The 27,096-nt window shown below is 40.6% G+C and overlaps 1 protein-coding gene across 3 annotated transcripts; it reads right to left on the reverse strand.

Annotated features, from left to right (window-relative positions):
- Positions 1-2,703: 2,703 nt before the first annotated feature.
- On the reverse strand, positions 2,704-26,895 carry LOC147896574 (amino acid transporter AVT1C-like). Of its 3 annotated transcripts, none has more exons than XM_087381267.1 (12): positions 25,995-26,895; positions 7,426-7,712; positions 7,123-7,337; positions 6,471-6,494; positions 6,172-6,352; positions 5,648-5,867; positions 5,385-5,520; positions 5,171-5,194; positions 4,464-4,611; positions 3,522-3,565; positions 3,296-3,358; positions 2,704-3,168 (listed from the first exon to the last, which is right to left on the reverse strand). In XM_087381267.1, exons 1-12 carry the CDS (start codon positions 26,201-26,203, stop codon positions 3,076-3,078), a joined length of 1,644 nt encoding a protein of 547 aa, XP_087237393.1. In that variant the 5' UTR covers positions 26,204-26,895; the 3' UTR covers positions 2,704-3,075. The 3 variants fall into 3 exon arrangements, with proteins under 3 accessions (XP_087237393.1, XP_087237395.1, XP_087237394.1); XM_087381269.1 differs by lacking the exon at positions 25,995-26,895 and adding an exon at positions 7,938-7,998; XM_087381268.1 differs by lacking the exon at positions 6,471-6,494.
- Between the last annotated feature and the right edge of the window lie 201 nt (positions 26,896-27,096).

The following is a 27,096-nucleotide window of genomic DNA, read 5'->3' on the forward strand; positions in this document are numbered from 1 at the left end:
GTAAATCTATGAAAAGATTTCAAATAAATAAATGGTAGAAGATCATGCTCAAAATAGATGCAGTATGAGCAGACCAATGGAGTAATGAGCTACTATGACTAGGAGCTTGCACCCAATTGAGACGACTTTGATAAGAAATGGGATGCAATTTAAAATATCCCATTAGAAAAAGTGCATTTTTGTGTATTTTACGTCGAGGTGTCTCTCATTAATAAGTTGTTTTATTGCATGTGGTGTCTACATGGGCCATGAAACCTAATGAGAGAGCTACATCATGTGTTGTGAATACTGAATATTTTTATTGGGCATGGGGCTACATCAAGGAAACGTGAAGCTTTGTTAAAACACACCAATTTCAAAAAATTAGGAAACCTTCCTAGTAAAGTGTCTATAGGTATTGAAAAGGTGCAAATGTTTTTGTCCAATCATGATAAAAATATATTAAACATGTGCTGAGGTTTTGGGAAAGCATTACACACATGCACACATGCACACACACGTGCACGTGCACGCACGTGCACACACACACACACATGTATATGTATAATATATAGTTTACCATAAATGTGGAAGCTAGCCCTTATGTGAGAAATTTGAGACAAAGTTTTTGGAAAGCACTAGGTAATAGAAGAAAGAACTTGAGAAAACCTTTCATAAATGATGAGAACGTGTAACTATATATTGTCCTTGTGAAGAGTTTTTTTTAGCCATGGTGAATAGATGAGGTGAATCTCACATTAGTCATTACATGTTGTGCTCATCCCCACTTTTTTTTTAATATTACATTTTACTTTTTTTTGGCTACTTCGCCTACCCTTCCATCGGCCTTAGGTTGGCTGCTAACAAGGTGTCAAACAGCAACGAGACGAGCAAAGCAAACCTCGAATGTTTAAGTCAAGTGTATATTATATAGTGAAAGAGGATTGCACCTAGTGGAGTCCAAGAGCCTAAGACTTACATCCCAAGAGCTAGGAGTTAACTAACATGAGGCAAGATTTTGGTCCGTGGGTAATACACACACACACACATAAAAGAGAGCATAAACAATATCAACAGGAATGCTTGCAAACATTAAAAAATGGACAAGCATTGTGAATATCCTTTAGGTGTAGAAAACCAACAAGAACATTTCTCTAGGATGGTAAAGAGTATCTTTAGCATGTCTCTAAGTTGGACGGTCTCACCGTGTTGCTTGATTACAAGGCTTTCCATAACCAGCCAATTTCCCCATCACCCCTAAGATTATCATTATGTTGGGCTCTTGTACAAGAACAAAACGTTTATACATATTAGAAGTAGAGATTGACTTCGTTAGCGATGCCTTGTTAGAGGAGTTCATTAGTGGGACTGTGGGATATGCATGATTTTCCAAGTATTTTCTTCCCCTAAATCTTGTAAAATGCCATCACAGAAAGCTCGCATCGAGACCTTTAGCATCAAGAATGTAGAAGTGCACATTACTTGACTTTGAATTACATGTTGATTTCCAAGGCGCTCCATAGATAGGACCATTAATATAGTAGGACATGCATCTTATCACAATAATTTTCCCCACCATGGTAGGCCAATGTTGAGAGGTTGTCAATCAATGGGCTTCAATTGTCAAGTGACAAATTTACAAGTTGCTGCTGACATAAACGACCTTATCACAAAAAGAGCACATTTTTTCCTAGCATCCAAAACTTGCATCCTAAAGAGAGCTACCGAGTTTGGAACCATGAGTATGAGCTACCAACACCTCAAACCCTCCTAGGACTATTTTCAACATGATGGGAATTGGGGATAAATTCTGGTTACACTTGAAATTTCAAGCTGGAAGGTTGAGAGGGAAAGAACTAGGAAACTGCAAGTTGGCAGGTGGAAGTTGAGGATGGTGGAGATGTGGCATGGAAGTTCTCGTTTTCTACTTTCCTTCAACAAAATGTCATTCAAAGCCTTCTTTACTTGGATATCTCTTAAATTTTAGTATTTTAAATTAAAAAAAAATTGTCAGTTTAAAAAGTTTTGCAGTTCTGTGCATATACAGATGCTTCACTTCGAAAGAGTGTACTATCACGATCACACCTTCATTTCTGGGGCTCAGCAAGGTGCAGATACTTCTTTGTTCACTGCGAGGAAACCATCGTCTTATGCTACTAACTGTTGCCACGATGGTCAATTCAATATCCACTTACATTGTATTGTAAATCGTTCCTTTCAGGGTCTGTAGCTCCCATTTGTGTGTTCATGTGTGTGCATGTGCAAGCAAGTATTGTACCTTCCTTGCGCTTAAGGTACCTGTGTGCACATGTATGCATGAGAGAGAGAGAGAGAGAGAGAGTTGATCTTTACTAAAATTACACGCTCGACAACATTAGCAGGTCTGTGTAATGGGAAGATGTCTTCAAAGTTCATAACAATCATGTGATATGAACAAAAAGACCACCTTTGAGGTTTTCGTAGCAACAATGCCAAGGAGGTAAATTGACTCATCAGAAGCAATGCCTAGGGATCGAACTCACACACCCCACAACATGAACGAAGCCTCAACCACCAAGACCAAGGCGGGTTTGACAAAACTTGGTGGGGAAGGATGGCATATACACACGGTTTGGTTTTTTTAATTCATAGCAATAATGCTAAGGAGCCAAAGCGACTCATCCAAAGCGATTCCTAGGAATCAAGAACACACAAGAGAGAGAGAGAGAGCGAGAGAGAGAGAGAGAACCAGACCAAGACATTTGTTTTGTTGATGTTAATTTGAAAGGTTACATTCTAATTTCAGCAGATCTCTCTTAAACAAGGAAGAAGCTTACTGATTAGAACCAACTGATACATCATCCATATGAAGAACCATTAAGACGTCTAGTCCCTATTTGATTCACAGGCTGAGCTTTCCTCTTCCTTTGTAGTAGAGATCTACTTCACATCTCCCTGTAAGTGTGCTTCTGACCTATTTGATTCACAGGCTAAAATTTCCTCTTCCTTGATAGTAGCAATTTACTGCACACACTCTCCTTGAAAGTGTGCTTCTAACTAGAGAATCTGTGTCACTTCCCTAAGAGACATGGTTCCCATGACCAAGCAATCGTGCTTCTAGAAACTCTCAACAATACCAAGAAGAGAAGAGTAGCTTCCGGTAACAGCACAAGTGAGGCCTATCAGAATGATCAACCCACAAAACAACCTCTGCACAACAGCAATGCTCGTCTTTGTGAAGTGATGCCAAATTATTGAAAGCATCAACGCTAAAGTTGAATGCCAGCAAAGCTAAACTTACAATTACAAGAGGACCTAGAGGACCAAAACTAAATACCTGCAGTACAGTGGCTTTATTTCCAACGATCTTCAGAAAGCATGCAGAGGGCAGCACCAAACACTGGCATCCACAAGTCCACACTCACTTTGTTAGTTGTAGCATGATTGTGATTGCTAACATTGCAAGGTAACATCATTGTAATCAGCCTTGCATTGGAAATTGCATTTGAAATAGTAAGAATCAAACCATATCTAACATTATTACAAAGGCCTGAAGAACCCACCACGAGCATGCTAAGAAGTGAGCCGATAAGTGCCATTACATATGCTGCAAAGACGAACAGCAAATAATGAATCTTCCGATTTGGCACTTTCTGGTGAAAAGTTCATAAAAGTAACAAGCCCAGGGAAAGAGTGGCATTTTTACATTAACAGTTCAGAAGCTTGGATCCTCTTTTGGTTTCTCATTAGAGTGCATCTGGAACATGTGTATTATGTGCATAGCAAACACACTATCCATTCAATCTCATCTTAAGTTGTCTTAGGAAGTGCTTTTTCCCCCTTACATGAAATGTTTCTTGGAGTTGATCAGCATTATCACTGTCAAATCTATGAGGAGCTTAAGGCTTGCTCATCAACCAATTCAGTATGTTTTTCTAGATGGGGAGGGTTTGGCCTCTATTTTCAAATATAATTTATGTGAGCAGGTTGCAATGCTGAATGGGAAGGAAAATTTTTGATAAAAGATGTAGCAGATTCAAAATTATTTGAGAATAGCCTGAAGCCAAATAACTGATCTTGCCCAAAACGCAGGCTTTTTTTGTGAGCCCTAAGGAAGATGCTTTCATCGGAAGTAAAGAGAGCGTGACAAAATGCACCACAGAATCTCTACAAATAAGCCCAAACAAATTTGTTTTAAACACACTCATTCAGCATACGGCAATATATCGTATGCATGCATGCCTGAAACTCTCCAGAACGCTTCTGCAAGCCTCCATCCATAGGATTTTGCTTGTACCAAAGTACAAAAATTTCACGAGTTGGACAAAAAAAACACTTGGACACATTAGCACTTGCAATTTGATGCCATAGAAAAGTAGCAGACACAGCCACAATTGCTCGCATGCAATTCTGTTGAGTTTTTGACCCTAAAAACACTGCAAAAAGTCTCTCTCTCTCTCTCACACACACACACACACATGGGGGGGGGGGGAGAGAGATCTTACCAAAGAAAGGTATAAGTAGTGCTACACAGAGAGTAGAGAGCACAAGAACTGTTCGTATGGTGAGAGAAGTCCAGTAGCTCTTCAAGCTGTACTCTGATGAAGGAAGCAACTCCTCCAAGCTCAAGGCTACAGGTGTCATTGTCAATGCATATGTTTATTTTCTTGAAGTCAAGGAAAATTCTAACCGCATAAAATTGGAACCATACAAACATCACATGCATGAATGGATCACTTGGAAAGCTTGCCATCTTGCCCCTACAGGCATGAGAGGACAACCGAAACATACATCCATGCACACACCCAAATATGCACAAGTGACTGAACATACCATCTAGCACCTCAAAGTTCCTCCACTTCCTACCTTTTATGCAACTTCGTAAAGAGAGAGAGAGAGAGAGAGAGAGAGAGAGAGAGTTGTTCGTAGGTCTAGAGCAAGTTTTGCTTCTGTCTTCCCTTTGGCAATTATGACCACATTATTCCTAAGGGTTGCACAAAGAGACATGTAAATGCTGGTTGATAGCTATTAAAGAGAGAGGCAAAAAGAAAGATGAGCGTTGCAGCCTGCATTAGCAATGCTTCTATTCCCTACATAGTGAGTTATCAAACTGTATGAAAAGATTAAACATGAGTCCTCCCCAAAATAAAAGTATTTTTCACAGAAACTGCAACTTTGGTTATCTGAAACTTATTGAGATTATTTTGAGAGGATATTTTGTAAAAGGGTTTACAATCTGCAACAGAACAATCCACGTGTCAGAATATCACATCAATACACATTTACAGTTAAAAACATCAGTCAGTTTTATGTCAAGACACCTTTCCAATTGAGTATACTGCATCAATGAAATTGAGTAAGACACAAAATGCGCCTTATGGGACATCAAAAGACAAAATGTGTGACGTAGGGAGCACCAGCCTTACTGTTGTCCAAACTGCGATTTTGGATGCCACTAACTGTTCTGGCAAATTGAGAGTTATTTGAGATTCTGTCTCATCCCCGAACATGGTAAACCCCATGATAGCCATACCACCATACATCATCGTGCAGATGATGAAGCTGTAATTAGCATCCACAGAATATGTTACCAGTGGCTATGCATTGATGATTAAATAGCATTTATAGGTTGCTATAATAGAGGCAGGTTCATGTGTATGTTGTGAAAAACACCAGCTTACATGCATACCTTGTCATTAAAATTACAGGGAATTGAGACCTTTTTCTCAAGGATGTGTAGATGTTTGGGAAGACTGCATGTCCAGAATAGCAAAATCCATAGAGACCAATCGCAACAGGAATATTTGCCAGGTTCAGCAAGGGGCCTCTTTTATGGAATCCAACACCATCTACAACGCCAACCCAGAATACACAAAGCATCACCAAAACTGATGCAATGACACCGCCAGCTGCAGTTTACACACAACAGAAGTATGTGGTCAAAGCCTGCTAAATCTTCAGCTGGAATACATGAAATTCTTAAATTATTTTAAGATGGAAGATAGCTTTAACCTAATAATTTGTAAAAAAGCACGAGGTATGAGCTTAGTACTCTGAAACAGGGGCATTTATTCATTGTTTCTCGTTTTTTATAGCTTCATACTAGTAGTATTGACATTTCACATGTCATCTTTGCCACTTGGAACTTTCAAACGACTGTTATTAACTTGGGTTTCATTCTATACCAAAAGCGACAATCCATTTCATTCCTACCTGAGACATAAGATAGAAGCCTTAAATCCCGAAGCCATACTGTAGGCAATACAAATATGGCAGTCATAATAGTAAAGACCTCTGTAGCAGTCAAGTCGACACCACCAAAGCTCAAAGAGGCATTAGGGAACAATGCAGAGAGGTTATCTCCTTCCAGAATAAGAAATTCCACACAACAAGCCTGCATGTTATGCAGTAAAGGTAAGATTATCTTCAACATATTGGCTACTTAAATGCATTTAAAAAAGAAACCTTTTGAAAATGGCAAAAGAAAGAGTCAAAGGAAAAAGCGAACTTACATAAAGTTCTACGTACAGAATTATCTGCAGGAACACGTTATTATCAGAAATTTTCTTTGTATTAAAGAATTGAACTTTCTTAGAGAGATAATAAATTTGACAACAAAAGAAAGTTACATCATGGTCAGAAGCAAAAGGAAGACTAATGTAGGATAAAACACAATCTTACAAAAAATCTTAATAGATGCTATCTACTCAGGACGCCAAGGTCTTTGTTTGGGGTACATGTGACTTCTGAATCCTTTCTATAAAAGTTGATTGTGCAATGGTTATACACTCATTACATGCTATCCCACTGGGAAAAATCTGTATCTGATAACTTCCCAAACACATAAATATATTAACAATAAAATCCTTTTTCTGTGCAAGTTAGCATTGGGTCAATCACTCTTGGTCTTAGTAATTTTAAAAAAAGTTATGGATAGGGTGATTAAGACGATCCAAAATAAGTAAGTGGAAAGCATTTATGGTATCTAGAATGTGCGAATTCCATACAAAAGATGTGCTACAGAACAGAAAGTACACAAGTATACTCAACCTGTTTACAGTATAAAGATAGAAGAAAAGGGTCATCCTGAGACTAAATGATAACTCTGCATACAATTTAATAATGTATGGTGTATCAAGCTGTGATATCCTTGCTTATACTCACAGAAATGATAAGCCGTCCACTAATTCCAAAAGCAGCTTGACCAATATCTGGATAAGTTTCAAGACCCTCTTGACTATCTAAGCAAAGTCGAAGAAGAAGCCCAGTGTAGCAAGAAACAATAGCAAATACAAACAGAAGGCCCAAGCCAAGCCAGCCTGCTTCCTTCACAGCATATGGGGTAGTCAAAACTCCAACTCCACACAACACATTTATTCCTGTACATGGACAAACAGAAAATCGTTACATTTTTATTCTTTGAAAGCCCTACGACAAAACACTAAAAAAAAATCCAAGAGCACTCACCATTCAAAGCAGCCTGTGTTGCACTGCATCCATGGGGTTCTTCAGCAGTGTCATCAACTTTAAACGAAGGTTTTGAAGCAACTGAAGGAACTTGCTCATAAATAAGTGATTCAGGTCTCTCTTCTTTGGATGGGAGGAAGGATGTAGTCAAAGGGCTTAAGATGTCAGAAGACTTTGTTCGCCTTTTCAATGAAGTTGATAAATAGGACGAGCTTAAACGAGTGATACTTGGGCTCAAGAAACTTATGCTGGGAGAAGTAAAGTTGCTATAAGCATCCATAGACTGCCTGCAATGATAGAAAATGCAAACCTTTCATGTGTATGCCTTTCAACCTCATTTCTTAAAGAATCTCAAAACAAGAACTCAAATAAACTACATGAATTTTTGCAGATTGATAAGTCTCTCACAGAAAACATTAGCTTCAAGAAACAGAAAACAAGAACTCAAATGCAGTTCATGAGCTGATTGCATATTGATAAACCTGTCACAAAGGTTAGGAAATGGTGAGTACCTCTAGCCATTACAAGAATTGGTACAAAACAATGAATACCAGCTGTTCCCGATGAGGACCTTCCAAAACATAAATATTGACAGATCTTTCACTCTCTCTATTGGCAATTTGTAACAATAGTTGATATCCCAAGGACTAAATTGAAAGTCTCCATCAATCCGAAAAATGACATGATACTCTAACAACATCATTCTTACCTAATCCATATCAGTACTGCTCCAAGTAAATCAAGTGTTTAAGACACCCTGTGAGAAGAAATAAATAGAGGTCAAGCTTATAAAAATAATGATTACAAAATTCTTTCATTTAGTGTGGTGACAGTCTATCCTCCATTACCAACCTAGCTAGGCAAATTACCATGCATTTGAAAGACACAGAGGTTTTTCTTTCTGACTTGGTTGATAAATAAGTATGGTGCTTATGGACATTACTAATTAGAGGTCTAGAAGCCTTCCAAGGGTTTTCATAGCGGAGCTTAGGTGTTGTTAGGCCATGTAAAATCTTGGTGAATAATGGGGGTAGGAAGGAGTGGGGGACAAGCAAAGGAAGATGTGATGTAAGGGGGTGGCCGATATCGATGGTCAGTGAGAAAAACTTTGCCCTACAGCTTGAGCCTCGAAAGAGCCATCACATTTGAGTTAATTGTGTGGTCTGTCCACTCTTTCCATATGTCTAATCATCTCTTTATAGAAAATTGACGGATTGGGGTGAGTCAAATTCATTCATTAAGAAGTCCACCAACAAAACATTTTGGTTGATTCCTCAATCCTAGATATTGACACATTTTAAAAGTCTCACAATACCCACTGGTAGCCCATACAATCTATAGAGATACTTCACAAATAGCTTTTCTAATTCGGGAGTTTTAACCTCTTCATTGGGGAATAAACTGAGAATTCTTGCTCAACCAGTCCTTAATTTACCAAACAGAGTGTGCCTCTTCTATGTCCTAGGTAATGCAATAATAATCTCCATGGAGGTACTTTTCCACTTGTTAGATGGGATCTTTAGGGGATGTAGGAGACCACTTACAAAAAGGCATTCAACCTCATTGACTTCACATTTTTTGCACTTTAATAAATAATCTTGGGCATCCTTATCTATTCTAGGCCAAAAGAATGACCTTTTTAGAGATGCATACATCTTCTAAATTCTTAGGTGTCTACACTTGGACTATCATGACACTCAAAAAGAATTTGAGCACCTAATGTCATTATTATCTGGGACACATACTTAAACTTTGTAGAGCAGGTGCCATCTTAAATACTATATTTTTCCACTCGAGGCCTTTATCATTAACGTGTGGTATGTCACCAATTCCATGTGACTCTTCGATGAAAGCTCCTTAATTTATTAGATCCCAATTGAGTAGAACTCAATTCATTAACCATTGGCATTCGGCTTAGGAAGTCTACTAGCAACTTTTATTTTTTTTTCGATGTGTCAATTTAATATCAAACTCTTGCATTATTTTAGCCCATCTAGATTCTTTCCTTCAAGCTTTGACTGATGGAGAATCCACTTCATGCTTTCTTAATAAATAATAATCTCGAACTTGGCACCATAAAAATAGTGCCTCCATTTCTTTAAAGAATAAACTATAGCTCCTTGTCACATGTAAAGTAATTCAATTGAGCACAGTCTAACTTTTTTCTTTCAAAAGCTAGTGCTCAACCCTCCCCAACAACAAAACCACTGACATCTGTTTCAACCACAAATGGTTCATTGGGATCCATATCTTTAAGTCAGGATGCTACAGCTACTTTTAACTTTTCAAAACTCTTCTTTTGAGACTCATTCCATATGAAGGTGCGTCCCTTTCCCTTAAGCTGATTCATAGTCACGACATTAATTTTAGCATAGTTTTTTATGAATCTCCTATAAAATCTAGACAAACCTAAGAACATTTATAATTCTTCCATGTTTGTAGGATGTGGTCGTTCTAATATGGCCCTTATCTTTTCATGATTCATACGAATCCTTTCTTGGGATATAATGTCTCAAGTACTTTACTTCTTTTGCGAAGAATTCATACTTGGATTCTTTAACAAAAAGGGAGTTACGTCTAAGCAATTGGAATACTTGTCTTAAATGTTCCATATGCTTTTTCTCAGTTTTACTACAGATAAGGATATCATTTAAGAACACTACAGTAAAATTTCTCAAGTATGGGCTTAAGACACTATTCATAATGTCATAAAAGTTGTTGGAGTATTGTTTAAACCAATGGCGCTACTCTAAATTGATAATGCCCATACCTAGTACAAAGTGATGTCATAAGGACATCCTCTTCTCTACTTCACACTTGACGATGTCCTGATCTTAAATCAAATTTAGTAAAATATTTAGCTCCTTGTAATTTAGTAAAGAGCTCATCAATGCAACATGGAATACTTATTTTTATTGTGATTTTATTTAAACCTCGGTAATCTATGGATAAATGCACAGTACCACCCTTTTTCTTTACTTGTAATACTGGTGAAGACCAAGGTGAGCTACTTGTTTTGGCCTTTTCTAAAATATTTACTTAACTGTCTTTCTACCTTGTGTTTTTCCATTTTGACTAAGTCTATAAGGAGGTTTACAAACATGGTTAGATCCAAGAAACATATCTATCTTATGATCTACTTCTCTCTTAGGGGGTAAACCATCTAACAAATCAGACAGAATAACCTCTATATATTCAATAATTATATCATTAGAAGAAGAAATGTTCTTTTCAACAACGTCAAGAAAAAGTTTGCTTCATTCAAATGTAGAAGAAATAAAATCATTTAAAAAAGTAAGTTCACAAATATATATCTCGCATTCTTGTTACTGTAGAAGTCGTTTCCATTTTAACGAACAAATAAGAGGAGAATTGGATACATCATGTTCTCATTGAATCTGAAAGACTCTCCTATCATCTTTAAAAATGACGAGTTCTTTAAATAACTGTATTGTAAGATATGCCTAAGACTATATAACCATTATGGAGTAAGAAGTATTGAGATGCATAATTTGGAAATCCAAGGCATCCTAATAGCCTTTACAACTATCCACCTCTACACCATGTGTCATGGTGCCCCAAACCCTTTTGTCATTTGCCAGGGAAAACACTATTTATGGGCACTTAGACGCTCAAGCAACTTTGATTTCTTAACTAATGAGTGGTTTAAAAAATAATTTATCGCAATATCATTGACCATAATCCTTACTTTTTGACCCATGCATCCTCATGAATCATGAGGATCAAAAGTGGGCTGCCAAATTGCCGATGATAGGCAACATCTATGGATACTATCCTCATGATAAACCTCTACCTTTATTATTATTATTATTATTGAAAAAAACTCTACCTCAGAGTTCTTTTTAGTACCTTTAGGCGGTAATACTTGCACCGTGTGTACTTCTTTTTGTGGAGGTTTATTTGGGGCTTAATCTCCTACCTATTTATTTCTAGGGTGGTTCCAAGCCGAATTATCATTGCCTAAACAATTTAAGGGAATATTTTATTAGGTAGCCTTTTATAATCCTCTCTTTTCAAAAGAGGATATCTTTGTGTTTGAGGTTTCTTGACTCTTATTTCATGAACGTTAGGACTAGTTCCTGTAAATCTAGCAAAAAACACTCACAAACCTTAGTACTCCAAATTTTCTCATGAAGAGAGATGTGGTATTCACAAACACCTAGGAGGGACAAATGAGGCATTTAGCATGCTCTTGACTAGGTTTGTTATGTGCAATAAATAATGAGTGGTATATGTCTAGACAAATCCAAGAATATGCCCAAACTCATCCTCTACAAACAACACATCGTGCAGCTTCAATCTCATGATAGTCACTCATAAGGCTGAAAACCATAAAGTCCATCCGTATAGCAGGAACTAGCTACTATGACATCCCCATTGTCGTCATTAGTGCCCAACAGTGGGTGTAGACCATGGCATAAACGTATACTCTCACACATACAAATCCACACGTACTTGAGTACGAAGGACTTCATACTGAGTTTCTGTCGACACTCTAGAGGTGAAGGACAGACTCAGCTGTGACAAAGGCTAGCATTAAAGGAGAAGGCTAAGCAAAAATAGTCCACATTCTCATCATTCAAGTTACAACTGCTTGTGAAGGCTATACGACTTCATTGCAGTCTCTCCCAAACAAGCATCCAAGCGAAAAAATGCTTAGACCATCTAGCTGATAGGGCAACGCAACACTTAAGAAAGAAAGAATTTCAGCAGATTGTAACATGGAGACCTCAAGGTGAAATTTGCATGTCCGCTAATACGGAAGAAGCACAAATCTAAACTCGTCCTCTTAAAACACAACACATAGTGCAATTTCAATCTCATGATAGTCACTCATAAGATTGGAAACCATGAACTTCATCATGCATAGCAGGGACTAGCTACTATGACATCCCCACTAACATCATCAGCTCTCACAAGTGGGTGTAGACCATAGTATAAACATATGCTCTCACACATAAAAATCCATATGCCCACACGTACCTGAGCATCCATTTCTACAAAGGTCTTTGTATTGAGTTTCCATCGATACTCTGGAGGTCAAGGACAGAGTCAACTGTGATGACAAAGGATAGCACCGAAGGAGAAGGCTAATCAAAAAGTAGTCCACATTGTCTTCATTCAATCTACCACGGCTTGTGAAGACTATACGATTTCATCTTAGTCTCTCCCAAACGAGCATTCAAGAAAAAAAATGCTTAGAACATCTAGCTAATAGGGCAACACACCACTTAAGATAGAAAGAATTTATTGCAATATCAGCAGGTTGCAACATAGATAAAAACTTCACAAGGTGAAAATTTTGTCTGTCCGCAAATACGACAAAAGTATACATCTAGATGAATCCACGAATATGCCCAAACTCATCCTATAAAAACACAACACATAGTGCAGTTTCAATCTCATGATAGTCACTTAAGGTTGCAAACCATAAACTCCATCACGCATAGCAAAGACTGGCTACTATGACATCCCCACTAACGTGAATAGCATCCAACTGTGGGTGTAGACCATAGTATAAACATATGCTCTCACAAATACAATACACATATCCACAAATACTTGAGCTTCCATTTATACAAAGGTCTTTGTATTGAGTTTCTGTCGACACTCTGGAGGTGAAGCGCAGACTCAGCCGTGACAAAGCCTAGCAAAGGAGAAGGTTAATCAAAAAGCCGTCCACATTCTCTTCTTTCAAGCTACGAACTGCTTGTGAAGACTATAGAATTTCATTTTAGTCTCTCCCAAACAAGCAAACCATGTACTATCATTTGATTTCTGTAACTTTGTTCCATAAGGGTTTCTTGCCTTTTTTGAATCTCTTCCTCTCCTTTAAGCTGCTTCTTTTCTTGAACAAGCCAATTATATTATGTATCCTTGACGTGTATGTTCTTTGTTCTCATTCTCAATTGGTTCATCTTGACATATCTTTAAAATTTAGAATTTATATTCAACAAATGTAATCAAAACTACCTAAGCTCATTGAACCTATCTGGTCGATTCAAAGTGATTGGATTTGTTCAAGTGGTTACCTTTCTTGTATATAAAAATATAACGTCCAATTTGCTCAGCATATTTCCTTTGGATATGCTCATGAGGATTCCTCAATAGAAGATGAGTCCCATACACAGAAAGGCCTATTCATTTCCTCACTAGAAGATGAGTCCCATATACAAAAAGGAAGCCTCACAAATAAGGATGGTCTCCTCACAAATATCCAAATAAATTTTCCACAACAATGAATAGGCCAAATGCAGTATTAGCAACAATGATGCTTTCGACCATCATCATCTTTGTGAGTGAGGAAAAGGCTTACCCGAGTCATTTTGATATTCTGAAGTATAACATTTTGCAATTGACCTTTCTTTTATTGGGATGATGGAGAAATCATATAAAGCATGTAGAAGCACAAAAAGACAAGTATGAGAAGTCTTTCATAATGACAACTGAAGGACCAATTGATTCGTGAGACGGGGTTGCAAAATCTATGATGGAAGAGCTTTGTGAAGACGAAGGTGATGGACAAAAGCATCACACCTTAGTAATGCAATTCAAGGGGGCTCCATGGAGTGGGTATGGTTGGTGGAAGAAGTATAGGGCTGCTTAGGCAACATGATCATTGCTTTTGTTAAGCATATCAACAATTTCACTTTGCTATCTTCCTAATTATTGGCATATATGGGTTTAAGGAGGAAAAGTTGTCATAAGAATAGCCAAAAAAGGGCTCCATTCCCAAGGGAAGATGGGTATTCAGAGATCAAGCATGAGGGGAGTAATATGGCTATGAAGGAGAAAGTGATCTTGGGCTCATTCATAGGTTGCTTAATAGGACAAGGTTCCTCTTTTACACAGCTCTATGTCATTGGTAGGAATCAACATCCACTCAAATTTTCTAAGCCTGAGCACTCCATTGATGTGAGGGTAAAAACAACATGAAGTCAATGTTTACCAAGAACGTGGAGTCCCTTGCTTGCAAGTCTCTATGTTGGTAGTAATAATGTATGAAAATAGAGGTGGAGGTTACTTGCTACAGCCAATACTCCCTGCAGAACAGAAGATAATAAAAGTGTATGCACAGAACTTCATTGTGCTAATTCAAATCACACGTATTTCCTTAATGCGTACAAGTGTGCACACACGCGCGCGCGCGCACACACAGAGGCAAAAAATAAGAGAACTATACTCAAGAGAGAAGAAACAATAGATATATATTGTCCCAACGATGGAGTAAAACCTTGTACAAAAGGCGTGCATAGTGTGTCACCATCTAGCAGCCAAGTGCACACACACACACACACACACACATGCACACATAGAGGCAAAAAATAAGAGAAGTATACTCAAGAGAGCAGAAACAATAGATATATATTGTCCCAACGATGGAGCAAAACCTTGTACAAAAGGCGTGCATAGTGTGCCACCATCTAGCAGCAAGGTGCTGCCTAATATGGACCCTATGACTACAAGACTATTATCGTACCTCCTCATCGCATATTCAAAACATTGTCAGCCTGTGTGCTCTCCTAGAGCTTCAATGGGCTGCGTCATGATGCCCCGCAAACACGCCTTCTTGCTGCTCCAGTGGACAGCCAATGGTAAGGCAGTGGTTTGCTACTTGATTCTTTCTCTGATCCTGCAATGTACTGCTCTTCATCCTTCATATGATATGTAGCTTGGACTGCCTCTTGCATTGCCTTCTTTGCTACTCCAGACTGGCTACATCAACATTATCGTGGAGCGTGTGGTTTGGTTCAGGAGTGGTGCCCGAGAAAGCTCCTTCTTAGAGTGCCTTTCTTTTTAAGGAAAATTTATTGAATCTTGGATTGAAATCAGTGTGTTCTCAAGCTCCAACTCTATATTTCCCATGGTATCATCATATATTTATATTTAGGTGTACTTGATGACCTTTAAAGGTATTGGGAGAGTTTCTTCTCACTTTAACCTTATAATTGTCCTTTAAACCTCTCACAAAACCTCTTATCTTCTGGAATTAATCTCAATCCCTTCTGGCTTGAGGCCTACTTCTTATGTATCATTTATCCGACGGTTCTCATGCCCTTTCCAACTCATTTTCTTTTAGGAAATCTTATTCAAACACAATCGAGCACTTTGGAATCCTATCGATTTCTCTGAGTCTCATCCATCATTTATACGCTTGCTTCCAAGGAAAGGCTTCCATGGCTTTATTTTAAGGAGGGGTATCCTGAGTCAATGAAAGTCTTGCCACTTTTGCAAAAACGTCTTTATAGCATCCTTATTTCTATCTTTTTCTTTCCCGTTGTATATTGAAGTTGACCTTGATTAACTAGAACAAGTTTTATTTTCCTCTGTGTTGCATTGGTTAAATAACTATGTGGGGATGCCCACAACGGACTAGGATCAGTCCAAGAACTAGAATGCATGCATTTGGCTAATCTCTAATGGGTTAAAGTGTTGGAGAAATCCTAAGATTTCAGATTATGTTAATAATTCCGTACTTGCAATTCACAATGAAAATCGAGCACGAAATATAGAAATACGGTTAGAGTCTATTAGTGACTCATTAAAAACTCCAACTGCAATCATCTCTAAGTTTTCCAATTCTCAATCAATAACTCCATTTTGTAAAATTACCATTTCCTCCTCTATGTCAATGTCCAATGTTGTCTCCTAGGTATTATGGACAATTCCAAGTACTTAAGAGAATTGAAGCATTTGCTTACTAGAGGATGTAGAGTACTTCGAGTTTTTCATGTAAGTAGGCTAAAAACGAAGTTAGGAGATGATGATGATCTCATTGGAAATGAAGTCATAATTGAACTCATTGATCCTGCTACTTTACCACATGAACCAAGGAAAATCTTAGATAGACAAGAGAAAAGAACAAGATATATAATGCCTCAAGAATGTTGGGTTAAGTGGAAAGATAGACCTAAAGAGACTTCAACATAGAAAATGGTAAGCAATCTCCAAAGCAGGTTTCTCAATTGTTTTTGAGGACGTAGATCATTCTTAGGGAGAAGGGAATGTTACGTCAACCATAATCGTGGAGTGCATCGCTTGGTTATGGTGAGGTGGAAACTAAAGGTCTAGACATCACTTGCATTTAACGAGGGTTCGAGGGTTTGGGTCTAGGTTTATATATAGTCCTAGGCACGAACAAAGAGGCATTAAGAAGAGCCCATAAGAGGGATTTACTTGCCAACCTAGCCTTGCAGACATTAGTCTACTCAAACTCTACACCTTGCTACCATGTGTCAGCTCTGCACTTGGTGCCTATATGCTGCATGTGTCAAGCCTGTCCCACCTATTTAACAGCTCCATCTTGCACCTATTTGTGGTGCAGCTATGCAGGTTTGTCTGTAGGACTTTGACCTGATCCTGACAGCCCTTGTTGGTTGTCTCTGTAGAGTCTTTCCTAGTCCAAGATGCTACTACCTTAGTTGCAGTCTTCTGATAGCTCTCCTTGCTGTGCATGCTGCCCACATAACAGCTTGCATGCTGCCCATGTGGCAGCCTTCCATATTCCTTCAAATCTGCCCATGTGGCATCTATTCCTCTACCCACGTGATGTCTTCCATATGTTGTCGGTACACCTTCCCCATGTCGTCATTTGGGGATCTACAAGTAGGGAAGTGACCCAGATAAACCCAACACCCCCTCTCTGCAACCCACAGTGGACCAACCCCCACACTTCGATGCAGATGCTCCATTAGCTCCCAATGAGAAGCACTCTAGAACAAGTCGTAGACATCCTAAATCATAAGTCTTTGAACCTACCATTCTTGCTCTTGCAAGCCCCGTCTTTGTGCAATGATACACAGGTACCATCCAAGTAGTACCTAAGGTCAATGGCACCACCGTCCTTGCTCATAAACTTGCCAGTGTTTGTTGAGGAACTAAAGGGAAAGCATGAAGTGAACACAAAATGAGAATGCTTGACTTTGGAATGAAGAAAGGTGAGGTTCATATGTAGGCACCTCTTACATGATCACTGACATCACTGATGACCTCTGAGCTCCACAATCATCTCCTCAATCAGCTCCTAGAATCTCTCAATCATCCTATGTGGCATCTACCACCTAACAGTGCTTATGGGCACCTAACTGTGCCTCTAGCACACACACATAGAAACCAAGGTGTGCCTGGGGCATACACCTTAAGATATCCCAACAAACCCCCCCTCAAGGGAATGCCTCAGGCTATGTCACGGATTCATCTAGTCTCATAGTTTCTCATGCCATCTCATGGTGGTCAAGGATTAATCTATGGCTAGGATCTCATGCTAGCAAGGGGTTCCCAAGGGTGTGTGGTAAACAAAAGGGATACATAAGACCTTCCAATGGTTATCTCCCCTGCATGTACATGCACACAATGTCTGCAAGAGGTACCATGGAGCAAAACACATACACATGGCCTACATCATATGGTGACCAGAGGTGTTTACAAAGAACACAATAGTTTATTTCATTTATTTTGGAGGACTATCCAGGCTGAGTACCTTGACTCAACATAAAAAGAGAGATCTGGAGCATATATGGAGATGGTTCAAAAAGCATAATCTTCATCATGTGGAGACTCATCAAATGAAAGTAGATTGGCAGTTTCTGACTTTGTAGTTGCTTCCTTTTTTGCTCTACAATACTTTTCATGGTGATTGTTTTTGCCACAGTGTTTGCATGGATTGATCTTGAAACAGTCTTTTGAGAGGTGATTAGTCTTTCCACAATGTTTGCAAGGTGAAAACTTGCCCTTTTGAAATTTTATGGCATAGGCTGTGTCATTGCCTCTCTGGTATGCTGTGTCATTGCCTCTCAGGAGTTCCATGTGCCTTTCTTCTTCTTGAAGAGCAGAAATAAGACCTTCAAGATTAGGATTAGGAAGATTTTTCAAAGTGGTAACAACTTGATCATAATCTTCATGCATACTTTTGAGCAATACTGCCATTGCATCATCTGTAGTGATTGGAGAGTTGATAGAAGCAAGTTGAGTCATGAGACTCCGCATAAGATTGACATGGGCAGCCAGAGGAGTGCCACTAACCATCTTCAATTCAAAGAAACCAATCTTAAGTGACAATTTTGAGATGTGAGAGCTAGCACCAAAAATAATGTCAAGCTTCTGCCAAGCTTCCGAAGGAGACTCTAAGTCAGAGATGTGATGAATATAGTCATCTCCTAAGGCAAGAGCAATGATGCCATAGGCTTTCTCCTCTCTAGCACGATCTCTTGCCGGGTGTGTCAGAGCTGAGGATTCTCCATCATTAGAGGCTGTTGAAGAAGAAGTTGAAGCCGGTTTGACAAAGCCCCCAGAGGTTTTCCCTCATCAATGCAAACTTAACCTTCATCTGCCATGTGTGAAAGCCTTTACCACTGAACTTATCCATATTCAAGATGGTAGCCATGAGAGGGTCTAACCCAGAATGGGCAGTATCTACTCTCTTACAAGGCTAGAAAGAGTTGAAGAGCTTCAAAATACAAGCATTTAGAATAGCAAAGGCTTGCAACCAAATTCCATACTACAAAACATAATGGAAATGATGTTTTCACTTGCATGCTTCATAGAGGTGGCTAAATGAAAGCATTCCAAGCAAATCCAAGTGTAGCAACTTAAAGCAAAGCTGTAGCCATAGTTGTACTGAAGCTATTCATTACTTTAAAACATCAGAAATGCTAAAGTAGCATCTAATGTAGCATTAAACTCACAACCTTGTCAAAACAGTCCAAAACAGAGGCCTGAACTTGGAGGGCTTGTATCTCCTTCTTCAGAGCAAAGAAAACAGGGCTTTCTAGGTAGAAACAAAGCTCATATACCAGAGAAGAGCCACTGAGGAGAAAGGGCGAAATGCCGCGTTACGTCGCCATAGCTAGCAGCTTGAAGATCGACTGGTTTTTCCGCGTTTTCTCCTCGAATATGCAACCATTGCTGCTCAAATTTCAACACAAGGTATGGAGAAGCTTCCCCTAAAAGGAATTGGAGAAAGGTGGAGCAGAAACAAAGAATACGCAGAAGGAAGTTTTGACGATCTTCGGGGAATGGCGACCAGCAGCGACGATGTTTCTTTAATTCCTTGCAGGTGAAAGTTCGCCCATATGAAGGGTATCTCCAGCTCAGAGGATTTGGAGAATGGCGGAAAAATGAGGGAGAATAAGCTCTAGCAAGTTTTGGGAAGAAATGGTGAAGATGAAGAAGAAGAAGAAGATGAAGAAGAAGAAGAAGATGGAGAAGAAGAAGATGATGTGGCACAAATGGGCTCAAGGAGGATCATAGTGCTCTGATACCATGTTGAGAAACTAAAGGGAAAGCATGAAGTGAACACAAAATGAGAATGCTTGACTTTAGAATGAAGAAAGGTGAGGTCCATATGTAGGCACCTCTTACATGATCACTGACATCACTGATGACCTCTGAGCTCCACAATCATCTCCTCAATCAGCTCCTAGAATCTCTCAATCATCCTATGTGGCATCTACCACCTAACAGTGCTTATGGGCACCTAACTGTGCCTCTAGCACACACACATAGAAACCAAGGTGTGCCTGGGGCATACACCTTGAGATATCCCAACAGTGTTCTCGAGCAATCCTAGCACAAAACATTATCCAGCTGCCCCCCTCAAAATCTAAGAACATTCTGGATCCTACCAAGCTCCAGGCTCCCAAAGGTCTATTTCAACCCGTCTTGGGCTGATCCACATAGATCTCCAAAGCCAAGTTTCTTTCCAGAAGCCTTGAATCATGAGCTCCAGATGTGAGCTCTCAACTGAATAATCCTTCGGTGTTGATAGTGTACTCTTTGATCAGTAGATGTCCCAGTCTCCACAATGAAGGCTTCAATAGGTTCATCATGATCTTCCAATAACCTGCACTTGGGACTTGGAGAAGCAACAAGACTTCCCTCTCTGCCTACCAGGAAGGCTTTCACTACCATCCGACCTCTCAATGCTTGGGAACACAAAGCAAAGACTTTGCCCATAGCATGCTACTAAAGTATAAATTATGCAAAAGAATATACATACCGATTATGGAGGCACCCATAGCATCCCTGTGTAAACTTGTAGTACCATCTTTAGTGTCCCTATATCCATCTAACTCTGGTCCTCTCAACCCCCATGCAACTGACATCTTTCAAATCCGTGTACCTCTTCATTGTGTCTTCTTGACTCCTTTTTATATAATTAAAGAATGCTTGTATTTGGCAATTTGACTTTTGACACTTCATGTGATGTATTCCTATATTGGAGTTATGTTTTAGCTCTACCTTATTAATTTGAATGCGAGATCTTCTACCCTGCTATTAGTTCCATCAATGCAGTTTGGACATGGCCAATCCAATACTATTGAGGACGGACCGTGCCAATAATTACGGGAAGGGCCTTTGCAATTTGACTGCAATTGGATCCACTAGTGTCACCACTACCCCAGCCACATAATAAATATGTTGTGGCCTTAGCTCAACTCCTGTCTTTATCTCCCAGATCATCCGAACCACCAAGTGGCTCCAGATATTCATCTTCCAGAGAGGGTAGTTACATTCTTTGAGCTTACTTGATTCCCCAAAAGCTTGAAATGGGCAGTCTCGCAGCCACGACAAAGAAATGAAGGGCTTAGGAGAAGTACACCTATCTGAATTTGGATCATCCTCCTTCTCGCAAGGATATATGTCTTCAAACATAGAAGTCAATATCTATAAGATTGAACTGAGATCTCCTTTCAAAGGTTCTCACCCCACAGCAGCACTTGTGAGTCTTCCTCAGGGCTTTGATACCATGTTACAAAACAAAGGTGGAGGTTGCTTGCTATAGCCAACGCTTACCGCAGTGGAAGATAAAAGAAAGTGTATGACTAGAAACCACGCGTTGCTAATTCAAATCACACTTCTTTCCTTAAGATGTACAAGTGCATAGAGAGAGATGCAGATAGTAATAGAACTGTGCTCAAGAGAGTAGATATATTGTCCCAAAGTTGGATCAAGACCTTGTACAAAAGATGTACACAGTGTGCCACCATCGAGCAGCAAACTGCTATGGACCCCTATGACTACAAGAATGTTCTCCTACCTCCTCATGGCACCTTCAAAACACAGTCAGCCTGTGTGCTCTCCTAGAGCTTCCGTGTGCTGCATATTGATGCCCACAGTTAATGGTAAGGCAGTGTTTGTGCTTGATCCTTTGTCTTGATCCTGCAGTGTACTGCTCTTCACCCTTCAGATGATCTTCGGGCTGGACTGCTTGTTGTGTGGCCTTCTTTGCTGCTCCAGACTGATGTGCAATACCTGGCCCACCAAAGGTAGATGCTGGCCTCCCTGCTGCTCTACAAGACAGCCTATTGTGAGGCAGTGCAAATGACCAGGGCTTGGGCTGTTTATATAGAGCTGGAGCCCCCCAGAAAATGCCTGAACAATCATGCAGACATTGGCCTGCTCAAACTCTGCGCCCTGCTGCAAAGCGGCAGCTCTGCCCTGGTGTCTGTCTGCTGCATGTTTCCAGCTTGACATGACCTGTTTATCAGCTCCAATTTGGACCTGTTTGCTGTGCAGTTCTGCAGGGACTTTGACCTGATGGTGACAGCCCCTGTTGCCTATCCTTGCAGAGTCTTCCCTACGCCAAGCTGCTACTGCCTTGGTTGCAGTCTTCTGGCAGCTGTCCTTGCTGTACATGGCAGCTTGCATGCTGTCCGTGTGGCAGACCTGCATATTCCTTCAGATCTGCCCCCTTGGCATCCCATTCTCTGCCCACGTGGCATCTTCCATATGCTGTTGGTACACCTCCTCCTCATTTGGGGGCTCAGGAGTGGGAAGGTGACCTAGATAAACCCAACAAAGAAGACTAGAGGCAAAGGGTTGGATGGGGAAGAATTCAGGCCCTTGAATTTTCTATTCTATCTTTAGTCTAGCACTACCTCTGGCTGCCAACACTTCATATGGGCTTGCTATTTCTGATTCACAAGGTTTGATGTTCCATACAACACCCTGCCATGTAAGCATGAAGTATTAAGGCCACTGGATCATGGACATGGCCCTCATCTGGCCCAAATATGGGTTTCCACATGGACAGAATTGAAGCGGACACATGGGCAGCGAAGTGGACTGACTTTGGCATCAAATAGGGCTGACCACCATATGGCCAGCAAAGATAGTAGAGCTGCATGGTGAGGAGTTTGCATGTCTGCAAAAGGCTCAATCTGACAGAGTTAGTCAGCCCAAGAGGCTGTGGACATAAGCCATAAACTGTGGCATAGCTACTCATAAGTCATTAACTCCTGTTCAAATAGGCTCCTTTGCTGCAATACTCTGTTACGCCATCTTTTTCACTACTTGGAGCCTCACCTTCACCCTTCTCACCAAATAGTTTCCAGATTCAATGTTCCACCTCTCCAAGATTAAAAAAGGGAAGTTATGTGGCGTTGAACACATGGTCATCTGTGAAGGTGCTCGAAATATGACTCGAAGAAATGTAAAATCTCAAACATGTAGCAAAAGAGCTACCTCTTTGGTGTCCCATAATGCATGTAACTCACTCTCACAATACTTAAGGCTTAGACGACAGCAAGTATGCTGTTAACACATCAATCCAAAGTGTACCAATATCCATGTCAAATCAAATCCATATAATTTTCAAAATTGCATTGAAATTGGGATTCAAACAGCCCATCAATTCCCCTATCTTTCCTCAGACAACCAACCTCAAATAGTCACTTGGAAGAGGTCAATGCATCCCATTCGCTATCCATACTTTCTGCAAGCCAAAGGAATTCAAAATAACATATCACTGCTGATGAAGATACATTCCACAAACCCATGCATGCATGCTCCAAATTCCAAACAAGTGTAAAAAAGAGAAAACTCTTGCATATCTAAGCTGCAATGGAATCTCCGGCAACTTGATCAAAAGGTACCGTCCATTCATCGTGTTTACCAACGTGGCTATGATACTAAGTTGGAACTGCATTGAACTGTACACCGGAGGCAGAAGTATTGCATATATGCCACAAGTGCATGTATGCAAATATGCCACAAGTGCATGTATGCAAATAGCCACAATCCTAATGCACAGAAGGCCGCCCCAAAAATTGCAACTTCTGCAACTTAACTCAAAATGCTGAATAACAAAATTCCTAATCTTCCACGTGAGATTTTGGAGTGACGAGGGGTCGACTCTCTTTGTATATCCCCCACTTATGGAAGCGTATAGTGTTGCCCCAGGCCAATCAGCAGGCACATAGACCACTCTACAGCTTGACCTGTACAGGAGTCATCTGATCAGGCTGATCAGACCAGCTGAGCAGCCCTTGGACCCTAATTTTGGGCCTTGGTTGGTCCTCAATCAGGCCCTAAGGATGGCCCATATTGCTCTCGAATGAGCCCCATAACGGAACCATCGTGGTTTTGAAGGTTGATCATGAATGTCTCTGCCCCCATACATGGCACCGTGATGTATCTCCATACCCCAATCTTGTTCAGGTGCTTTCCAAAGATTATTCTATATCGGTGCAAGTGTCTATTCATAAGTCAGCACCAACCTTGCCCAAAATTCTTTGCTCTGGCTCTCCTCGTCTGAGAGCCTCTACTGGTCATCTAATGGACTAACCTACACAACACATTGGTATTTGGATGTGGCATTGTCATCTCCTCTTTTCTAGTCTAGATTTCTTAAACAGGACTCACACTGCACAAAAGCCAGGCACTTCCATAGAAAGTCATGTGATGGGTGCTTGAATTGCCTTTGTCATTCCTGTGGTTTCTAACCTTGAATCTTAAACAATACCGTGTCAGCCCATGTATACATAGGTGTACCTACTATCTCATAAACCCCTGCAGCCCCTAACCCTTGCCGCCCATCATATGATCTCTCTCTGTAGTTTGAACCTTCTTGCACAGCCAATACAGAATGATAATATATGTGCAAGAGATACAACTGCAGATGGGTAGTACGATGACAAGGGCTCTCAGTCGAGGCCCAGTCAAGAGCACAATCCAAACATTGTTTCAAAAAATTAAAGCAAATCATCTGTATCGAGCCTGAATAAGAAATAAGATGACCATTTGAGAGTTGATAATTTACTTTCAATGCTCAAACTGATGAGATGGAACTTCCAAAATATTATATGCCTTCAAGAAACCCTGAGAGTAACACTGTCCACAACTCTGTGGGGTTGAATAAACAGACTTCAAGGCCAGAAAGTGCGCTCAAGCAGTCCAGACGCAAGGGATGAGAAATACCACTCCCCATAGGGGAGTCATCAATTTCAATCCATTCTTTACAAATATCGGTTGTAATTGCAAAGCATGGACATGATTTTAAGACAGACTTTCAGGATGACACCTTGCATAGTGTCGTAACATAGAAGGTTAGTGCACGGGGGGGGGGGATTTTTTAAATTGGAGACTTACGTGCCATATACAGCACGAGCGAATTTGAAAAATGTTTATTGATGTCATGAATGTGTGTAAACTTATAGAGGGGAGCTTTAGATTCACCATCCATACATGTTTACATAATAAAAAATTAAAAAATAGGGATATTTGACTTAGTTTATACTTGCATGCACGTATTATGTCAATTATAATCGAGTGAAATCCTCGGGGGACAGACCTTTGATCACAGCAAGCAGGAGTTCAACACATACCTCGGCTCCTGTGCCATCAATCTCCCCAACATGTACTTGATCAATAAATCCCTTAATTGCCCTCCAAGGTCAGAAAAATGCTTATGCTTGTGGTTGAGTATGGTTTTGATCGCTTGTATACATATTACTGTGATTTGAGTATAATCATGGGCGTATCTGGGCTTGTGGTATACTAGATACACGCTGATCAGTCTAAGGTGTACCAGAGACCCTTTGAACTCCTCCCTGCCGGGAGTCTCCCCCCCCCCCCCTCTCTCTCTGTGCGCAGAATTATGGGCATATCGTCCATCGTATGTAAGCCAGATTTTTCCGTATTAACTTATAGAGAGCTGTTATCATTCAAGTTACGTTTCACGGCCGTGTAGATCATCTCTCCTTCACAAGCATGCACCCTGAAGCAAATCTGTAGCTGCTGATTCTCTACGAGCCCCCTGATACAAGATTGGATAGAAGAAGGGAGGAAAGGTTCAGTGTAAGGCCTAAAGGTGACTACGAGTTCTGCTTATAAGCATCGTCATACTCGTACTCGGGATTCAAAACTTTGGTACCATGGCAGCGACCACCAGCTCATCTTTGGAGCTTGATGTATTCTGACTAGATTATTGAAACTTTCGACTATAGACTTGTTTCACAGGACTGATCGCCATCGTGATCCACCGTATAAATTTCTGTAGGACTACCATAAGCGCAATTCTCATCCGGCGTCCGCATATAGGAACGACTTCCGAAAATTTATCAGAACTTAGGAGAATTGAGAAATTACAGATTTAGTTTCCGAGGTGGCTGCCTTTACATTTTCACCAAACTACGATGCCCAGGAGAGTTGCCCATGCAAGTCTAACCTTCTTTTCAAGACGATAAAAAAAATTTGCACGACAGTAATTGCAGCTCGTTCCTCAGCATTGAAAAAGATGCTCAGATAAAAGCGGGGGACGAAATGACCTGTAGCTCTGAGGCCATTGAGGCGTCTGAGCCCAAGATCCCTGTCCGGAATCTCGGCGTCGTGGAGAACCTGGCGGGGAAGACGTAGCGTCGTCGGAGCTCTCGCCTTTTCCATAACCTCGATTGACGTTGTTTTCTGCGTCTTGATCTTCGTCACCAGTAATGTAGATATGACCGTCGAAAGTAGAGAATGATTGGTCTTTCCGCATTGCAGAAGTTAGCTAGCAAATTTGAGTGAAAAACAAACAAGCTTCTTGCTGCGGGAATCTCTACCAGTGCTTCTATAAAACTTCTACTAGGATAGGATGTTGCCCAGAATTGAAGCCTTTGAGTAGGGGCGGAAGAGGAGGCGTTGGGTAGAAGCTGGGGCGACACGGCAACAAAAGGCAGACGGTAGGGTTCCCTAGAAGAAGCAGCCAGGAACGATCCGAATCAAGAGATGAAGCACTTTTCTTCCACTAAAAATTGCATGGTGGTAGCCCAGGATGGTAGTGCGTATTGGATGGAGCGGGCTCAGCAAACGACGGGCAATGTCGAAGGATAGACAATAGTTATAAATTGAAGCACATGCGCAGCAAACATCAGAGATGGGAGCCAGTGGTTTCGCAGGAGTAGTGGGGGAGTCGAGGAGCGGCGAGTGGTGGAATCCGAGAATAGACAGAGTGGCTGAATGAGGAAGAGGGCGTCATGCGAATATAGGCAACGATGCCGACGCAACAGAAAATTTTTTTAGCAAAGATTCGCGTGGAGGCGGAGTGACAGGCGAGGCCTGACTTCGGCTTCTTTCGCTGCAGCGAGCAGCTGTATAGGCTCGAGCTCAGGAGCTGTGTGTTACCACGACTCGTCACGAGGCACGAGTCACCAGCCACGCTGTGCGCAGTAGGACGATCCACAAACTGTTTGCGGGTTTTGGGTTTCGGGATATTATGATCGTCAATTTTCGTAATTCGTCGTCTAATGGCGATGGTAAATCCTACGTAGTGTGAGACTCTGAAGAGTGATGACTCATTCGAGCTCGGATGCAGCCAGCCACTGCGAGCCAGCATTGCAACAGCAGACTGTGATCCCAGCTATTTTTGGAGCGTGATCATCATCAAGCTTT

Source organism: Dipteris shenzhenensis, chromosome 11 (genome assembly GCF_047967505.1).
Source record: "Dipteris shenzhenensis isolate YYH24624 ecotype China chromosome 11, Dip_SZ_1.0, whole genome shotgun sequence".
Lineage (NCBI taxonomy): Eukaryota > Viridiplantae > Streptophyta > Polypodiopsida > Gleicheniales > Dipteridaceae > Dipteris > Dipteris shenzhenensis.

What these genes read in the sequence shown, in the direction of transcription:
- LOC147896574 (XM_087381267.1), bottom strand. Translation starts at nt 26,203, where the DNA reads ATGCGGAAAGACCAATCATTCTCTACTTTCGACGGTCATATCTACATT. An exon ending in GCTTCTATCTTATGTCTCAG is followed by an intron (nt 5,868 to 6,171) that starts GTAGGAATGAAA and finishes TGTAAACTGCAG; the next exon opens with CTGGCGGTGTCATTGCATCA. An exon ending in CCTGTAATTTTAATGACAAG is followed by an intron (nt 5,521 to 5,647) that starts GTATGCATGTAA and finishes TGCTAATTACAG; the next exon opens with CTTCATCATCTGCACGATGA.